Below are 14,549 nucleotides of genomic sequence, written 5' to 3'. Positions count from 1 at the left end.
GCTCACTGGAAGAGCAAGCCCTGTGCAAGCCAGGGGGCACAAAGCACTCTGAGGTTATGCTAGCACTGCCATTAGGCAAACCCAGCATTCACATTTTCCTACAATGATTCAATGTTTGTAGCTCTGTTCATGTTCAAAGTACTGTACAAATATGAAGGCAATATCCTGTCTAGGTAGTCAGCCAGCAAAGTAATTTAAGCCAAGGTCACTTGCAGTAAAGTGAGAGAGGCAGCAGGAGAGCACCTGTCCCTGCTCCCAAAGCCCAACAGAGACCACAGCCAGCAGTGTCACTTCTCACACTGCCAGGAATATCTCCTGCACGAGGAGTTCCCAAAGCATGGAGGTGCTCACAGGACACAACTCTTGGAAAGGCAGGAATGAAAGGAGATGGGAAAGTGATGGCTAGGAGAGGATGGGAGGGATGGCACAAAGTTTTTCCAAATACCATCAGTTAAAACATTATGAAGTATTTTCTATATGGAAATCAATTACTAAAATATCCAACATCAACTCAGGATGACAGGGAAGTGGCACCTAGATATCAAGCATGCTTGTATTCAACTCTTTGGGGTATAACTGAGATCTAGTGACACATTGGGAGAACTAATAAAAAAGGTCATTGACTTAAAAAGTGTAAAAAAAAATCAAAATTCACAAAATATATTGAGTATCTATGAACAAAAGAAGACAGATCCATGTAAAGTATAAATCCTTCTCAAGGCCTATCCATGTAATTGCTCAGTACAAATAAGGAATACCAAGAAAATAATGGTTCACAACTCAACCTTATAGGCTTGCTTTATCCAGCTGAATGGGATTTAGCTTTGGCTCACACAGTTCATTTTACTATTATCTTTTCATGCTCCTAAATATTTACTGATGTATATCAGCACAGAACACATGTTTATACACATGAAATAGTTTGAAACAGTTACGTTCATTAACAGTGGAAACCTAAGACATAAGTCTTCCTCAAAAGTAAATTATGTAAACATGAAAGATATGAAGAAGAAACCAAAAAAAAAGGTATTACAAGAATGATCTGGGTAGAAAGGAAACTATCTCAAAGAAAAGATCTTTTGCAAGGAAAAGCAACACTCAATTTGCAAAGTATTATTATGGTTATTATGACCATTATTCACACATCAGGCTGCTAATGGGAAGCAAGTCAGTGTATCTGAAACAATGTAAGTGCTCTCCAACCACATCTGTAAACCAATCTAAAAGGGAACTTGCCCAAACTTACACACAAATACAACAAATACGACAGCACTCATACAAGCTAATTTTGGCAAGGGGAGGTGGCAAACACTGCCTGTGAATGTCGGTACAAGCTCAGCACTGATAAGCTTAACAACCGAAATTTTTTTGATAAATCTTGGCACAGACATTAATACTTCAAATTAAAATGTTTTGCAGGCTCCTTGTCCCATTCCCAGTGTCCCACATCAGTTTCACAGGCTGTGCTGAGCAGATGACTATGATAACTCTGTCTTGGGAGGCAGTGTAGCAGTGGTGGTGGGGGGGAATCACTTTTTTCAAGCAAAAGGTATCAGCGACAGCTGTCCATGTAAAAGTCTGTTCTGGTTTAATTGATACCATGGCTAAAAGAAGAATAGCAAATCTACAGAATCGGGTTTTCTGTGATTTCCATTCTGCATCCTCAGCTCCCCCCATCTTGCAATTCCTTCAATTCATTAAACACTCCCACTGAAATATTTCCTGGTACCTCCTAAGTGTTGCATCTTATTTTCCCACACACTTTAGTATCCCCATCCTCCTGCACAGCTCCTGCCCATCACTGCTAAGTCTGCCAATGGTGTGCAAGAGGCAGCTGCCCCCTGGCAAATTGATTGATTAATTAATACCCATCAATGGATTCAAAAAGTATTGAGGGAGGAGGGCTAATGGATATATGTACATCTGACCTCTTTTCCTTGCTGCTTTAAGAAAACAGGCTAAGGAATTGCCCTTCTTTCTAACTGCAATTTTTTTCCACCCCTCACACAGAACAGATGCAGGTGCTGATACTCAGTTGCATTAGGAAGTGTCCTTTGACAGCAGAAACACCAGAGTACTACAGAGCTGTTGCATAATACTGAATTTTAACTCATGTGAAAAGAATGACCCATAGATATCATATCAAACAAGCACTGAGCACAAGTATCGGAGAGGTAGCAAAATAACCTTGAAAAATCAGAAGAATTAATGTTAAGAAGGTAACAGTAAAAAGTTGTTTCAAAAAAATTCCACTGCAGACATCAATTAATACAGTTCTCGCACAATAACCACTGCTGTACAATCTCTTTGGGTGATACAATTGTCACACATTCTTCTTCACATGCATGGAGTGCTTCAGAGACTATTAAAGGACACTGGGAATTTGTCTGAGAGATTGCAGCAACACACAGACTCAAAGGCACAGGACAGGTTCTACATTTTATCTGCACATAAAATAAGTTTTGAGGTTTAATCAAGACACATAATCCCCACAATATCAAATTTAATTGAAAATTTTCACTTTTAGTAACTTGAAAATGAAAACCTCTGCTCCTTGAAGGTGTGGATGTAAATACAGGAAAGTCATAAAGAAGGCAGTAAGCTACCTGACACAAAACCAGGGAGTTACTTCACTCTAGGGAAAATTATGTTTCCTGGGCTTCCCTGAACTTGCTAACCTTGTCAATCATAATTAAATGACAATATAAATGTTCTGGGAATTCTGCAGAGGCATTCTCCAAAAAGAAATCTTACCCATTTCTGAACATTTTCAAATGTTATTTCTCATCCAACTTGACATTCACAAATTTAAGACAACCCACAAAAGAAAAATGTAGCATTATTAATACATCTCCAAACTGACCATTTATCATCCTGGCCAGCCACTCTGGTACCTTTGAAAAGAATTTCAACCATCTGCTCAGACAAGATGAATTCTCCTTTTCCATTAACATTTCACAAGAACCAAACCAATGTAGTGATTCAGCTAATGCCAGACACAGCATGCACAGAGACAGAAAAACAAAGGACTTATCAAGTCTCATACATAAGGAGCAAGAGGCTTTTAGATGAGCAGGGGCTTTTCAGACTGGAGTATCCCACACCAAGGAAGAGATTGTCAGTCCTAGTCCTTTGAGCCCTGAAAGTTTCACTTCCACTTCTCCTGAACTGAAACTAAATATAACAATTGCAGATTCAGTAAAAAAAAACAAACAAACAAACAAAAAAAAAAAAAACCGAAAAAAAACCCAAAAACAAAACACCCTAAGAAGTAGTAACTAAAGAGTTTCTCGAAGTGCACCTGAACTGAGCCTTCCTTGGATTTTTTTCCCTCCAAGATACTGAAAAAGACTCCTGAAAAAGCCAATCCCTTGACGACAAGAAATGTTTCACTTTAGTGGGAATATTACAGGTGATGAATAAAGATCAAAGTAACTTTCGGTTACTTTGTTAAAGAAAAAGGGGCGAAAATATTTGTATTTACAGATCCTCAACAGGAATGACAGAAATTTCCAACCCTTTACATACCATAATGGTATTTCATACTTGCATGACTGGTATTCCAAGTTTCCATTTGCTACAGTAGTGCCAAAAATTATAGTACTACCCTAGCCCTCCTTCCATATGGAAGGGAAGAGTCCACCCCATCATTAAAACACGACCACAAAAAAAATGCCCGTAAAAGTCCAAAAGTTCGGGCGTGAGAGAGAAGAGGGACGGCTTGGGAGAGGCAGGAGGGAGGCACGGAGACAGGTGAACAGCACGGAGGGCGCGCTGGGCAGCGCACGGACCGAGCCGCGGGACGGCTGCTCCCGGACGGGGGTGACGGGGAGCCCCGAACCTCCGGCACGAACGGCGGAACGCCGGCACCAACCTCACACCCGCGGCGGGTGTCACACCTTACACAACTCGGGGGGTGCCCCTCGCCAGCGGAGCCCGGGGGATCCGCAGGGGACACGACCCCGCCGTGACATCAGCGCGGCCGCCACCGCCGAGCCGTGACAGCCCCGGCCGCCCCTCGGCCCGGCCCCGCCGGGGGCCCGCGGCACCGCTCGCCCACGTACCGTGCTCGGCGCTGGCGGCTGCTGCCATTCCGCTGCTGCTGCTGCTGCCGCCGGCCCTCGCTCCCGAGCTGATGCAACAGCGCGTCCGGAAGCCTCGCCCCGCCCGCCCTACGCTACTTCCGACGGGCCGCGTCACCCCGGGCAACCGGCAGCGCCTCACGGCCCGGCCCCGGCCCCTCACGGCCCCGCCCGGCCCCTCACGGCCCGGCCCGGCCCCGCCGGGCAAGCAGCGCCCAGGGCACCCAACAGCGCCGTGCCAGCCGAGCCCCGCTCCGAGCACCGCCCGCCTTTCCTCAAATAGCTCCAAGGATGGAGCCGCCAGAACAAAGTCCCAGAGCCAGACACGTCTCAGCCGGGTTTTTATTGCTCTGCTTCAAACATAGAGGTGCTGAGCAGTCCGATGATACATCATAACAAAATCGTTTCGGAAATTAAAGCATCACAGTACGCAAAAACAGCATCGGACTCTTGGTTCCAGCCCCCAGGCTGGGACAGCACTGCCACAAAGTAAGGGATGCCCGAGCTCCTGGCTCCGAAGTGGGCATCTAGCACCCAAGTTTCGTATTTTACATCTCAGAGGTAGGAAGGTCACGTAAATATGAAAACAACAAAGGCATTACATCCCTTCCAGCTCTCTGCGTGAGATGAGGTTAACAACTCCATCTCTACTAGCAGTTTCTGACACCCTCGTTTATAGGAAGTCTGAAGACACTCATATGTATGCAGGAACATTTTTGCTGTTCCTCATAAACATCAATCTTCAGCTTCTACTTTACTTATAATATTAATACTTTTTAAAGCGTTTGATATGCTGGAATAAGCCTTGGGATCTATGTGCCTCAATGCATCCAGTAAATAAATAATACATTGTTTCTTTCCCAGTCTATTTTTCCAGATGAGAAGCATCTGATAGGATTGTTCTTCTCTATTATCAGGAAATTTAGAAATAATTTTATCAATTTCATTCTCCTGTAGAAGAGTTCTCATAAGCCGCTTCCACTGTTGTGGTGGTACTTCTTTTGTAAAGACATCAAAGGCCTCTCTCAGTTCTGCAAGAAGAAACACACAACGCACATCAGCTTATTTTAAAACGCAGGGTTTTTTTCCCCATAGCTCACACACATATACTTTTCCCTTAATTTTCAGCCAATACCTGCACAGACCAAACAGCAGCAGCAAGGCAAGATTTGGCACCTATGAAGCAGCAGGACAGACAGCTTTTCTACTAAGTAGTGTTGAAAGTAGCTAAAGGTATGGGCGTACTTCTCAGCAGTGGTCTCCTAAGGCAGGACACCATCCAGTAAAGGTGGTTTTGAGGAAGGCTTCATTGGCTGGCATGTCCCCTTGGCAGGGCTACTGAAGCAGAAGTTTTAACCACTTCACTATGCTGCTGGCATAGGTTTGCCCCACCAAGACTACCAGGAGCAAAACAACCTATCGCTTGGACATCCAGCACAACAATTTGCTGGGTACAGGTGAAGTATAGAGGTTCGATGTGCTTTTCCACATGAGGGGACATTTGACAGAGAGATCTCTCACTCTGACCTACACCTCGCTCAGTAAAGCAGAGTACACTGCTGCAATGCAGACTTGCTTTAAAACATTTTTCAAAAATTTGTACCATTCTTAAACTCATGACTGCGCTATACTCCCATGCAGAAAAATCATGCTCCAAAGTAGAACAGTTCACCACAGGGATTACAAATGCAGCAATAATCCTGTTTCAGCATATTTTACAATAAACTGGAAGCCTTACAGCCCTAAGCAATATTCATTAGCCTCTTTATACTACTCCATAAGTAGACTAAAGTCAACGGGAAATAAAACCAAATTCCAAGTACTGCCAATTAATGGAATACTTACCACTTTGAGAGAGATCTTTGACAGTTATCTGACTCGGTTCTTGTATCTGTAATACAAAGTTGGACCATTACTCCAACAAATCAAGGTGCTTCATTCACTATTATTTTCTACCTACCTGACAGCTTACTTTTACATCACACACAGCAAAAAGGGGAAGGGAGGCAGACTGGGGAAAAGAAAATTGCACAGTAAAACAAACACACTGCTGGCTCCAAGGCAACTTTCACTGCTATCGCAAAATAGTAGCTCCTATCAGGGAGATGAAAGAGGCAGAGTAAATTAAATGAGGGATTGAAGTGTTTTTCCCCCAAGCTATCACTTCCTATAACATCTTTAAGGGAAAGTTTCCTCTATTGTTTTGCCTGGAAGCTCTAGGAATAGTTATGATCTCAACTGAAGGGATACCTATATTAGAGAAAATACAATGATCATTTCACACATGCACACTTATCTTACAATTTGCTGGAGTTCCACTTGCAACATTAGATAGACAGTCTGCGGAAAAGCAGAATTCTGAACAGGTTTTGCTGCCAATGAAGACTTAGCAAGCCCCCTCAACCACATTGTCATATGACACTTCCAGCTCCCGCACGGAGCTCAGAAACCACACTATTTTCCACTATTTTCTTCTGGGGGATGAAAAGGAAATACTTGAAATAACCAGATATCAGAGACATAAAAGGAGAGCTAATAATTTGGCAAAGTAACAGCTTTACAGAATCGGACTTCAAATGGTTTCAGAGCCTGACTCTCCACCTCCCTGGGTGTTCTGCACCCACCAGACTGCAGGGTAAGACTCACAAATTGCCTCCACAACAACCACAGCAAACTTTTCCTAATGCTCTTACTGATGTGGGCTGCTGCTTGCTCCTCTCTAGGTACAGAAGGTAGATAGCCCTCCTAAGACAGGAGGGAATTAAATTGCCTTGTTGCACCTAAGCTGACTTAACAGCAAGTAAAGGCTGTGCAAAGGCTGATGCTCAGAACCATTGCCAAGTAGCTTGTCAGCTCCATGGCTGGGCTGTCTGTGGCTGGATTAGCTTTCCTGGTGGGCTCACAAACTATAATCAGTTGACAGAAGCAAGTGGGCACCTGTGTACAGTGCATAGCTTTTGTGATGGGACAAAGAGGGAAGCCAGCAAGAAAGGCTCCCTTCATTTTTGGCATTATCAATTCATTAAACAAGCATAGCCAGGGAGTACAGCACCAGCTCCGCATGAACTGTACAAACAAAAAGCAGAGTAGCATGTCTAGCATGACAGGCAGTGCTAAAGCTGGCAAGGTTAAGGAATATTCTTTTATATGCGTAAAATGAGGATGAAGAATTACTGTTCTACCCCGATACTTGTGTTTATTAAGGTACAAGCACTTTGTAAGCATAAGCCAGCATGCCTTCTGCTTGCACAGTGACCCACAGGTGACACCACCCCATGACCAACGTGCATAAGTGGGGACAGGAGTGGGAACCCCTCTACATATGACACAGGTAGGTCTAAATCATTCTCACTGAAAACACTTCCTGTTTAAGGGTATAAACACATTCAAGAAGTTAATCTTATTTATACAGGGTAATTCTTAAACAGGAAAACAAATCACAAAGAGCACAGCATGGCTGACACTTGTACTCCAAAACCCAACATCAGCTATTCAAGTAGGGAACAGTTGTTGGGAGCATTAGAGCAGTATGAATTCACTGGTTCGTTGGAAGGGAAGGCATGTAGGTGCCAAAACTCTCGGTTTCAGGACTGCATCAGTGTAACTCTCCTTGGCAAATAAGCTCTTACAGCAGCATGAGCACTCCAAGTGTAGACTTTGCATCTATCTGTGACAGCTCTTACATGAGAGACAAGTGCCACCATGCACAATTTGTAACTGCATCATTTTGCAACCATTTTATTGAAATTAAAGACATATTATATCTGCCTATTCCTATGTTACAGCATGTTGACCATGTTTTTTGCCATGTTTCTTCATCAGCTTCTACAAATAGATGAAGTGCTGCAAATCCGGCCAGGGTGTGAGGGGAGACACAGCCCAACAAAAACCCTGGGGTGTTTCACATATCTGAGCCACTTATGGACCTTAAAGAAAAAGAGTTTAGGGTGAGCCTTTGAACATCTCTTTCAATTCTGTTTCTTCAGTCTTCAAGTATTTTTTACATAATTAAAATGCATTTAATTACTCCATGTCTAATTAGCAACATTAGACAAGAGTGCAATACACTGGGTGGGTAATGCATTGGTGAGGGGCAAGAGAAGCTCCAGGGAGGAAAAAAAGTGCTGTATAACACTTAGAACAGTCTGGATATTTTTCCTAGTTGCTCATCAAGACCAACATTTGTTGTGTAAAACTATGACTGAGCTCATTTTTGCCTTGTGTGCTGGTAGGGATGTAGTTTCTAACTAGATAAGCTAAAGCCACCTTGTGTTTACTTCATCCAACTTTGTATTTATCTTGGAGAATGCTGGACTAGCAATAGGTTTTTTAGACTCAACCAGTAAGGTTCTGAAATAGTGTTTAACTACAGGATGCCAGGGTATGCCCAGCTGAAAGTCAGAACATATGTCAACCTCAGCTGGATAAATCCTTTTTAGGGATGTACTTTGAGACTGGCATGCTCTGAGCCCCGAACCCCTCCTCTTTTGGGACTGCTTAGGACCAAGAATTCAGACTGTCAGGTCCTGGTCTGTAGCTTGTGACATGGGCCCAGAGGCAGGAAGACTCAATCCCTTCACTGGATCAGGAGTGATTAACTCTTATGAACAAATAATTTGTAGTCACAATGCAGTAAGAGCTGGAACACCACCATGCTGCGACACCAAACAATAGCTGTCATCAGTTGGGCAATACACATGTGAAGCAGAAAAAAAGAAATTAATTGGATCAAGGTATCACTTGGAGACAGTCTGAAGTGAAAACTTGCAGCTAGTCTAAGTTTTTCCCCCACTTCCAAAGCATCCTGGTCACAGGCTCTGAAATGTTTTGAAGTATTGACAAGGCCAACTGCAGCAGACACGCTTAGCTATTGAATGCATCAGGTACTTGCTATTTAATTTCTGAGCTTGTACGAGTCATAGCTTGTTGCATCACAGAACACATCCTACCAGAGAGCTACAGTGAGACAAACACTGAGGGCTGTGTATCAGGTACAATTAGGCTGTGAGCAATTACACTGAGAAGAAACACTTGGTACATCACATACTTACCAGGTATCCCTCTACATCTTTATCAGTTGAGGCAGCTGAAAAACAGAATAAGTGTCTGAGAAACTTAAAGGATTTATAACAACTTAAACATGGCTGAAATCACACAAGACTTATATGCAATAGAAACTTTTGTAACACAGCCAAAGCTTTTAAAAGGCTTTTGGTTTCTTTGACCTGTCATACGTCTTACCACAGTACTATCCTTAGCTTCCACCAACAGCACAAACACTGTGCCTTAACCCTGCTCGGCAAAATGCAGACCACAATATGCTGTTTGACTTTTAAGCCACTCTTGCAACCTTCTCTGCTCCAGCTTTTGTTTCTCAGCATTTTTGTAGGCTATTGCCATACAGAAGGCCGAAATTGTCTTTACTGCAATATAATCAGTAAGACGTGATTTCAACAAACTTAGCACTTAAAATTCATAATAGCTTTCAGTATTATTTTAACCACACTAGTAGCAAAAATATTTTAAAACAATAGTGGAACTAGAAGTTTCCAAGGAAAACAGCTCAGTTTCCACTAAAAAATAAATTCACACAGGACTTGCATATCTAACATTCATATTAAGAGGTGCAAATGACAAAATGGAACCAATTTGTACAAAAAAAAAATCTCCACAGCCAAACACAGTGAAAGTAATTAGTGATCTAATTAGTTGCTACTTTTTGCCCCATGCATCTGAACCCCCACACAGGTTTTTCCTCTTTGCCAATACAAGGCAAGTTGATTGGAGAGGTCTTTTTTAAGGACCTTATGACAATCTTGCTTCGAAACAGAGACATCTGTCAGCAAGATAAGCAAGCTCATAGTTAAGGATTGTGCATTTTATTTACCAAACAAAACTACTCTTCATTTTAGTAATTTGCTAATTTCAATCACACGCAATATGAACTAGAGCCTAAACAGGTCTCCTGTCAGCAACACAAGAACCAGGGACAGCCCTGGTGCATGCTTTGCCTAACTCTGGAAAGCAAATTTGATGGATAATAAGCAAGCAGTTACCTTTATTGCACTTCAGCTTTTTAACAACAACAGCAACAAGTACTAGCAAACCCAAACCAGACAATAGAAGCACCGGAATAAACCAAACAAGAGCTTCCTTCCCTGCAAAGTAAAAAAAAAAAAAATCAGTACTGAAACAGTCCCCCAAAAAGATATTCCTTATTGTCCTAGAGAAAAACCTAAGCCCAGAACTAATACAACAACCCAGATAGTTTGTCCTGCAAACATGTGAGCTGCCCTAAACATGTGAGCACTCATTTGGACTGCACAGCATCCTCCCAAAGGCATCAGGGAATTCTGCAGAGAACTGCAATGCAACTTCTACAAGGTTTTATGGAGAGACACTTCAGGGGAAACAAGTATACAAGAGATGATAGCAAGCTTCGGGTGCTGTAGCATGGACAGTGTGCATTCCTGGCAGAAGAGGAAACTACTCCAGGCATAGTAAACATCTTTGCACTATCCGTAACTTTCAACTGTGTCACCCTTGGAACTTTAAGAACCCTGGCAACACATGTAGCTTTTCACCAAGTGAAACTCAAGGTGGTTTGTCCCATTAACCCCTCTGAGAACTTGTCTTTAACAAATAACTCCCAGACTAAAACGCAGCTGCTCTTAAATATGTTACAGAAGTTGAAGCCACTGTTTTAGACTACTCTGGTGCTGCTAGCCTGAAGCCACAGACCTAACAAACCAAGCTGAGTGGGATTTGTGTACCTTGATTGATTAAGCCTCGGTCTGCAGTATCAGTGGAATTCAGCAGGACTTCTTTCCCGTCCGGATACCTGAAGTGGGTGGCAACACAACATTGTATCAACATTTCCACATCAGTACATAGCTCTGTCGAGGCGTGATTCTTTTTCAGACAGAGCTCAGAACCATGAATGGAACATGCATAAACTTTGATAGAGGTGTACCTTTAAACAATCCAAGATAATACTATAAGATAAAATAAAAGCAAAGCAGATAAAATTCAAAAGAAAAAAAAAAACAAGCCACAGAGTACAGGCATTATTCATGCACAGTTAGTTTCCTTTAAGAGGTAGTTCTACATCCTAAAATTTTAAGCTGGGTGCTAGAAAGTTAATTCAAGTGTTTCTGTGGAAATACCAACCTGAAGACATGAAAAATGCAAGTCTACAGCCATAAGCAACAAGCACAATCATACTCAAGTCCATGTGTTACTAGGTCTCAACATCACAGGTTTTTACACTTAAAATTAAATGTATGAATAATGCCATTTGGCTTCAGGGCAATTATTTACAACCTGATGACATGTGTTAACTATTGGCACAGATTGGGCCCCAGCTCTAACATTCCCTAGAAGGAAAATAGCAACTTATTCTCAAACTTACCTTTGACTGGCTCTCTGACATATTTCACATCCCTCATCATCGCAGAAATACCCTTGTTTGCACTTGCATTCAGCATTCTGTGTTAGAGTACAGGGTCTCAGAGTTATCTGATCTAAAAATAAAATATAAGTTAGCAAGTGCAAAGGTTATACTCAGGCCATAAAGGCAATTTACTTTTAAGTTCAATATGCTCAGTGAAGACCAGGTTTTCCACATTAAAAAAGGGGGAAAGAGTTAAGGTTTCATAAGGTTTGGTACCCTCTCTGCACTGTCTGCAAGGCAAGCATCCCTCCAAGCCGTTCGCATGGGCAGTGAAGCCTTTTCCTTCCTTGCAAGGATCACATTTTCCTTTCAAATGCGAAGCACTGCAGTGATCAGCAACAAAGGTACCTGTGGGAAGAAAAGAACTGGCAGCAGCAATCTCAGGGCATCTTTTGACAGACAAAGGGCTAAACGTAGATATTACAATGCAAATTTCTGGGAAAAGTTCAACTCTTCCTTGCAAATCAATCGAATGCCACACAAACCACGAGGCACATTTGCAATTTGCCGCTCAGACAGGGAGAGGTGCGAGACAAAGTCTCTAGCAAGGCATCTGCTGGAAGGATGGATCACTGCAGCAGGCAGGGAGCCATGTGGATGGTACCATTGCTAAAGGAATGGGGCAAGCCCAGGGAGAATTGCTTTCAATAAACTTTTTTCTCCTTTGTCTGAATCCCACCTAAATGCACCAGTAAGCTTCTGATACTAACAAGAGGTTTCTTCTTGATGCAAAACTTGTTAGGCATTGAATACAATGAGCAAGGAGAAGAGACCAAAACCATAGTGAAGCTTTGCCTACAGACACAGAAATATCAGAATTCCCCTAGGCGTGTTCTGTGTGTTAACTATATCACTTTACTTCAAACGCTTTATCCTCAACCAGAAGCAAAAGCTTCCTGGCTTGATGTAAAAGCACCTCTCCCATTCATCATCTGTTGCATTAAGGAGCACCAAGAAGTCCCCACAGCTCCAACCAGGCTTACGCTTTCACGGCATGCAGTGTAAGAAGCAATTGCTATCAGCTGTAACTGCTCAAAGTCTTACCTGCTTCACAAAATACACAGCAGAGACCTTGATGGAAGTACTCACTCTTGCCACAGTTCGCTCGGGCTCTAGGCATCGTCAGTAGTACAACCTACAGCAAAGACAAACTTGCCTCCTGAGTGATTCATACTCGCTGGACACGATCACTATCTTGGGGAGATTAACTTGTAAAGACTTGGAAACACATTCAGAAGCTTATGGGAAGCCACAGAGGAAACCCTAACTAATTTCTGCTAAGTGCTGCTCACAGCAGTAATTGCCATCACAAAGCTGGGGTTAAGACAGCACCATGCAGCGGCTGATGGGCTTTAGACAACTATTACCACACATTCCTGCCTCCACACAAACTTCTGTTTTCTTTCCAGTATCTCACAGTAGTTGAGCTGCAGCCGCCAAAGTTTTTGCGGTGTGCAAGGGATTAGTTTCTCCCTTCGCCCGTCCTTTTAATTCATCGCAATCCATAATAGTCTCACTCACGCAAAATTGAGGAAACGCCTACAGACTCATCCAACACGTGTCGCTGGCTCGCATCTTAGGCAGAAGACAAGTCATTAGCAATACTACAGGAGCATTGGGAATGATTTTTTTTTTTTTTTTTTAAGAGGAAGAAACGTGCAGGCCACGCACTCCTCGGCGGGCCTCCCGCGGAGCCTCCCAGCGCCGGCAGGTTCAAGCTCTTCCAGGGAGGCGAGCGCAGGCTCGGTGCCGGACAGCTCACAGGAGAGAAACCTCCCGAGCAAAAGCAAGAGGGGAAGGGGAAACCGCCGAGCTCTAATTAGTGCCACCGGCACTAATCGTCACCAGCGGGCAACTTCTAAGCTAAAATCAAGAGGGTCCCGCTCTTTAAACTCTCTCCCCGGCAGCCTGAAAATCTTCCACGTAACTGTGGGGAGGTGAGAAAACTTTCAGTTTCGCACTTAAATAAGTGACCTTAAGGACTATTAAAGAACTTAAGGACTACTAAAGAACTATACGAGAACTATTAAAGAACTCACTCCTGACTTGTGACTTTTTTTTTTTTTCTCCGAGGAGAGAAGGAAGGGCGGAAGCGAGTGCGCTAGGGAGGGATGCGTAAGCGCGCGCTATTCCCTGAGGGCACTGGGCTCACCGCAGCGGCGCTGCCGCAGGTTTCCGCGGACATCAAACAGAAAGTTCGGGAAAGTTACCAAAGCCTCTTGAAGAAAAAAAGGACCAAAAAAACCCCAAAACAAACCCACAAAAAACCAACCCACCAGGCCCCTTCACGCTGTATAGCCGGAGGAAGACTTTTTCCGCCACAAAAGCCAGGATTTGGATTCTGGCGGCGGAAGGCGGGCAGGTGGGGGCCGAGCCCGTATCCCGCGGACCAAAGAGCCCCACCCAGCACTTACCAGCAGCAGCCCCAGAGCTCGTCCGGCTCCCATGACAGCGCCCATCGGTCTGGGGCACCCCAGCGCTGCCGGCCGCTTTTATTGCCGCCGGGGGGGGCGGGGGGGTGGGGGGAGGCGGGGCAGCGCTGCGCTGCGCTCCGCTGTGCTCCGCTTTGCTCCGCAGTCATCTCCTCTCCTCTCCGGCCCTCCTGCCCGCTTCGGCGGGCACCGAAACCGCGCTGAATTACCGCAGGTGCCCGAGGGCTGTCCAGCCTGCTCACAAAAAGCAGCGGGAAAGTCTGTAAGGAGAAATTTCCCAACATGGCGCAAACGAAGTGCATATAACTGGGTTTTCTAAAGCCCTGAAAGAGTTCTCACGTTTTGTCCTCAGCACTTCCTCCCAGAGAGGAATAAGTGGAATGTTTCTGGGTATGATTTTCTTCAAGAATACTTTTCATTTCCTATGTGCATGTAACTGGCATGTAGGAACGTTCAACTCCAAATGGCAAAATCGGATTAAAATTAATGGCACAAGGATTCACAGGCTGTTTCTTTTGGGGCTATTTTTTAATCCTCTGTGGCAGCAGCCCTAAATGTTGAAAACTCTTCCTCTGCTAATGC

The 14,549-nt window shown here is 43.8% G+C and overlaps 2 protein-coding genes across 3 annotated transcripts in view; both read right to left on the bottom strand.

Annotated features, from left to right (window-relative positions):
* CARS1 (cysteinyl-tRNA synthetase 1) overlaps positions 1–4,208 on the bottom strand; it is a 33,383-nt gene extending 29,175 nt beyond the window's left edge. Inside the window, exon 1 of one of the 2 annotated variants that reach the window (XM_012574283.5) lies at positions 4,065–4,208. In XM_012574283.5, coding sequence (XP_012429737.5) covers positions 4,065–4,092 — 28 coding nt within the window. In that variant the 5' untranslated portion in view covers positions 4,093–4,208. The remainder of the gene's footprint in view (positions 1–4,064) is intronic. The other variant, XM_041716518.2, reaches the window with a different exon arrangement.
* Positions 4,209–4,410: 202 nt separating this feature from the next.
* Positions 4,411–14,047, bottom strand: LOC100231625 (tumor necrosis factor receptor superfamily member 10B). Its single transcript, XM_002197949.7, has 9 exons — positions 13,950–14,047; positions 12,580–12,670; positions 11,752–11,883; positions 11,494–11,605; positions 10,856–10,923; positions 10,139–10,240; positions 9,134–9,168; positions 5,928–5,973; positions 4,411–5,113 (listed from the first exon to the last, which is right to left on the bottom strand). Exons 1-9 carry the CDS (start codon positions 13,992–13,994, stop codon positions 4,818–4,820), a joined length of 927 nt encoding a protein of 308 aa, XP_002197985.6. The 5' UTR covers positions 13,995–14,047; the 3' UTR covers positions 4,411–4,817.
* Between the last annotated feature and the right edge of the window lie 502 nt (positions 14,048–14,549).

Source organism: Taeniopygia guttata, chromosome 5 (assembly GCF_048771995.1).
Source record: "Taeniopygia guttata chromosome 5, bTaeGut7.mat, whole genome shotgun sequence".
NCBI classification, from domain to species: Eukaryota; Metazoa; Chordata; class Aves; order Passeriformes; family Estrildidae; genus Taeniopygia; species Taeniopygia guttata.
The sequence above is the reverse complement of the archived record's forward strand: the minus strand, read 5'-3'. Positions and strand labels throughout refer to the sequence as shown.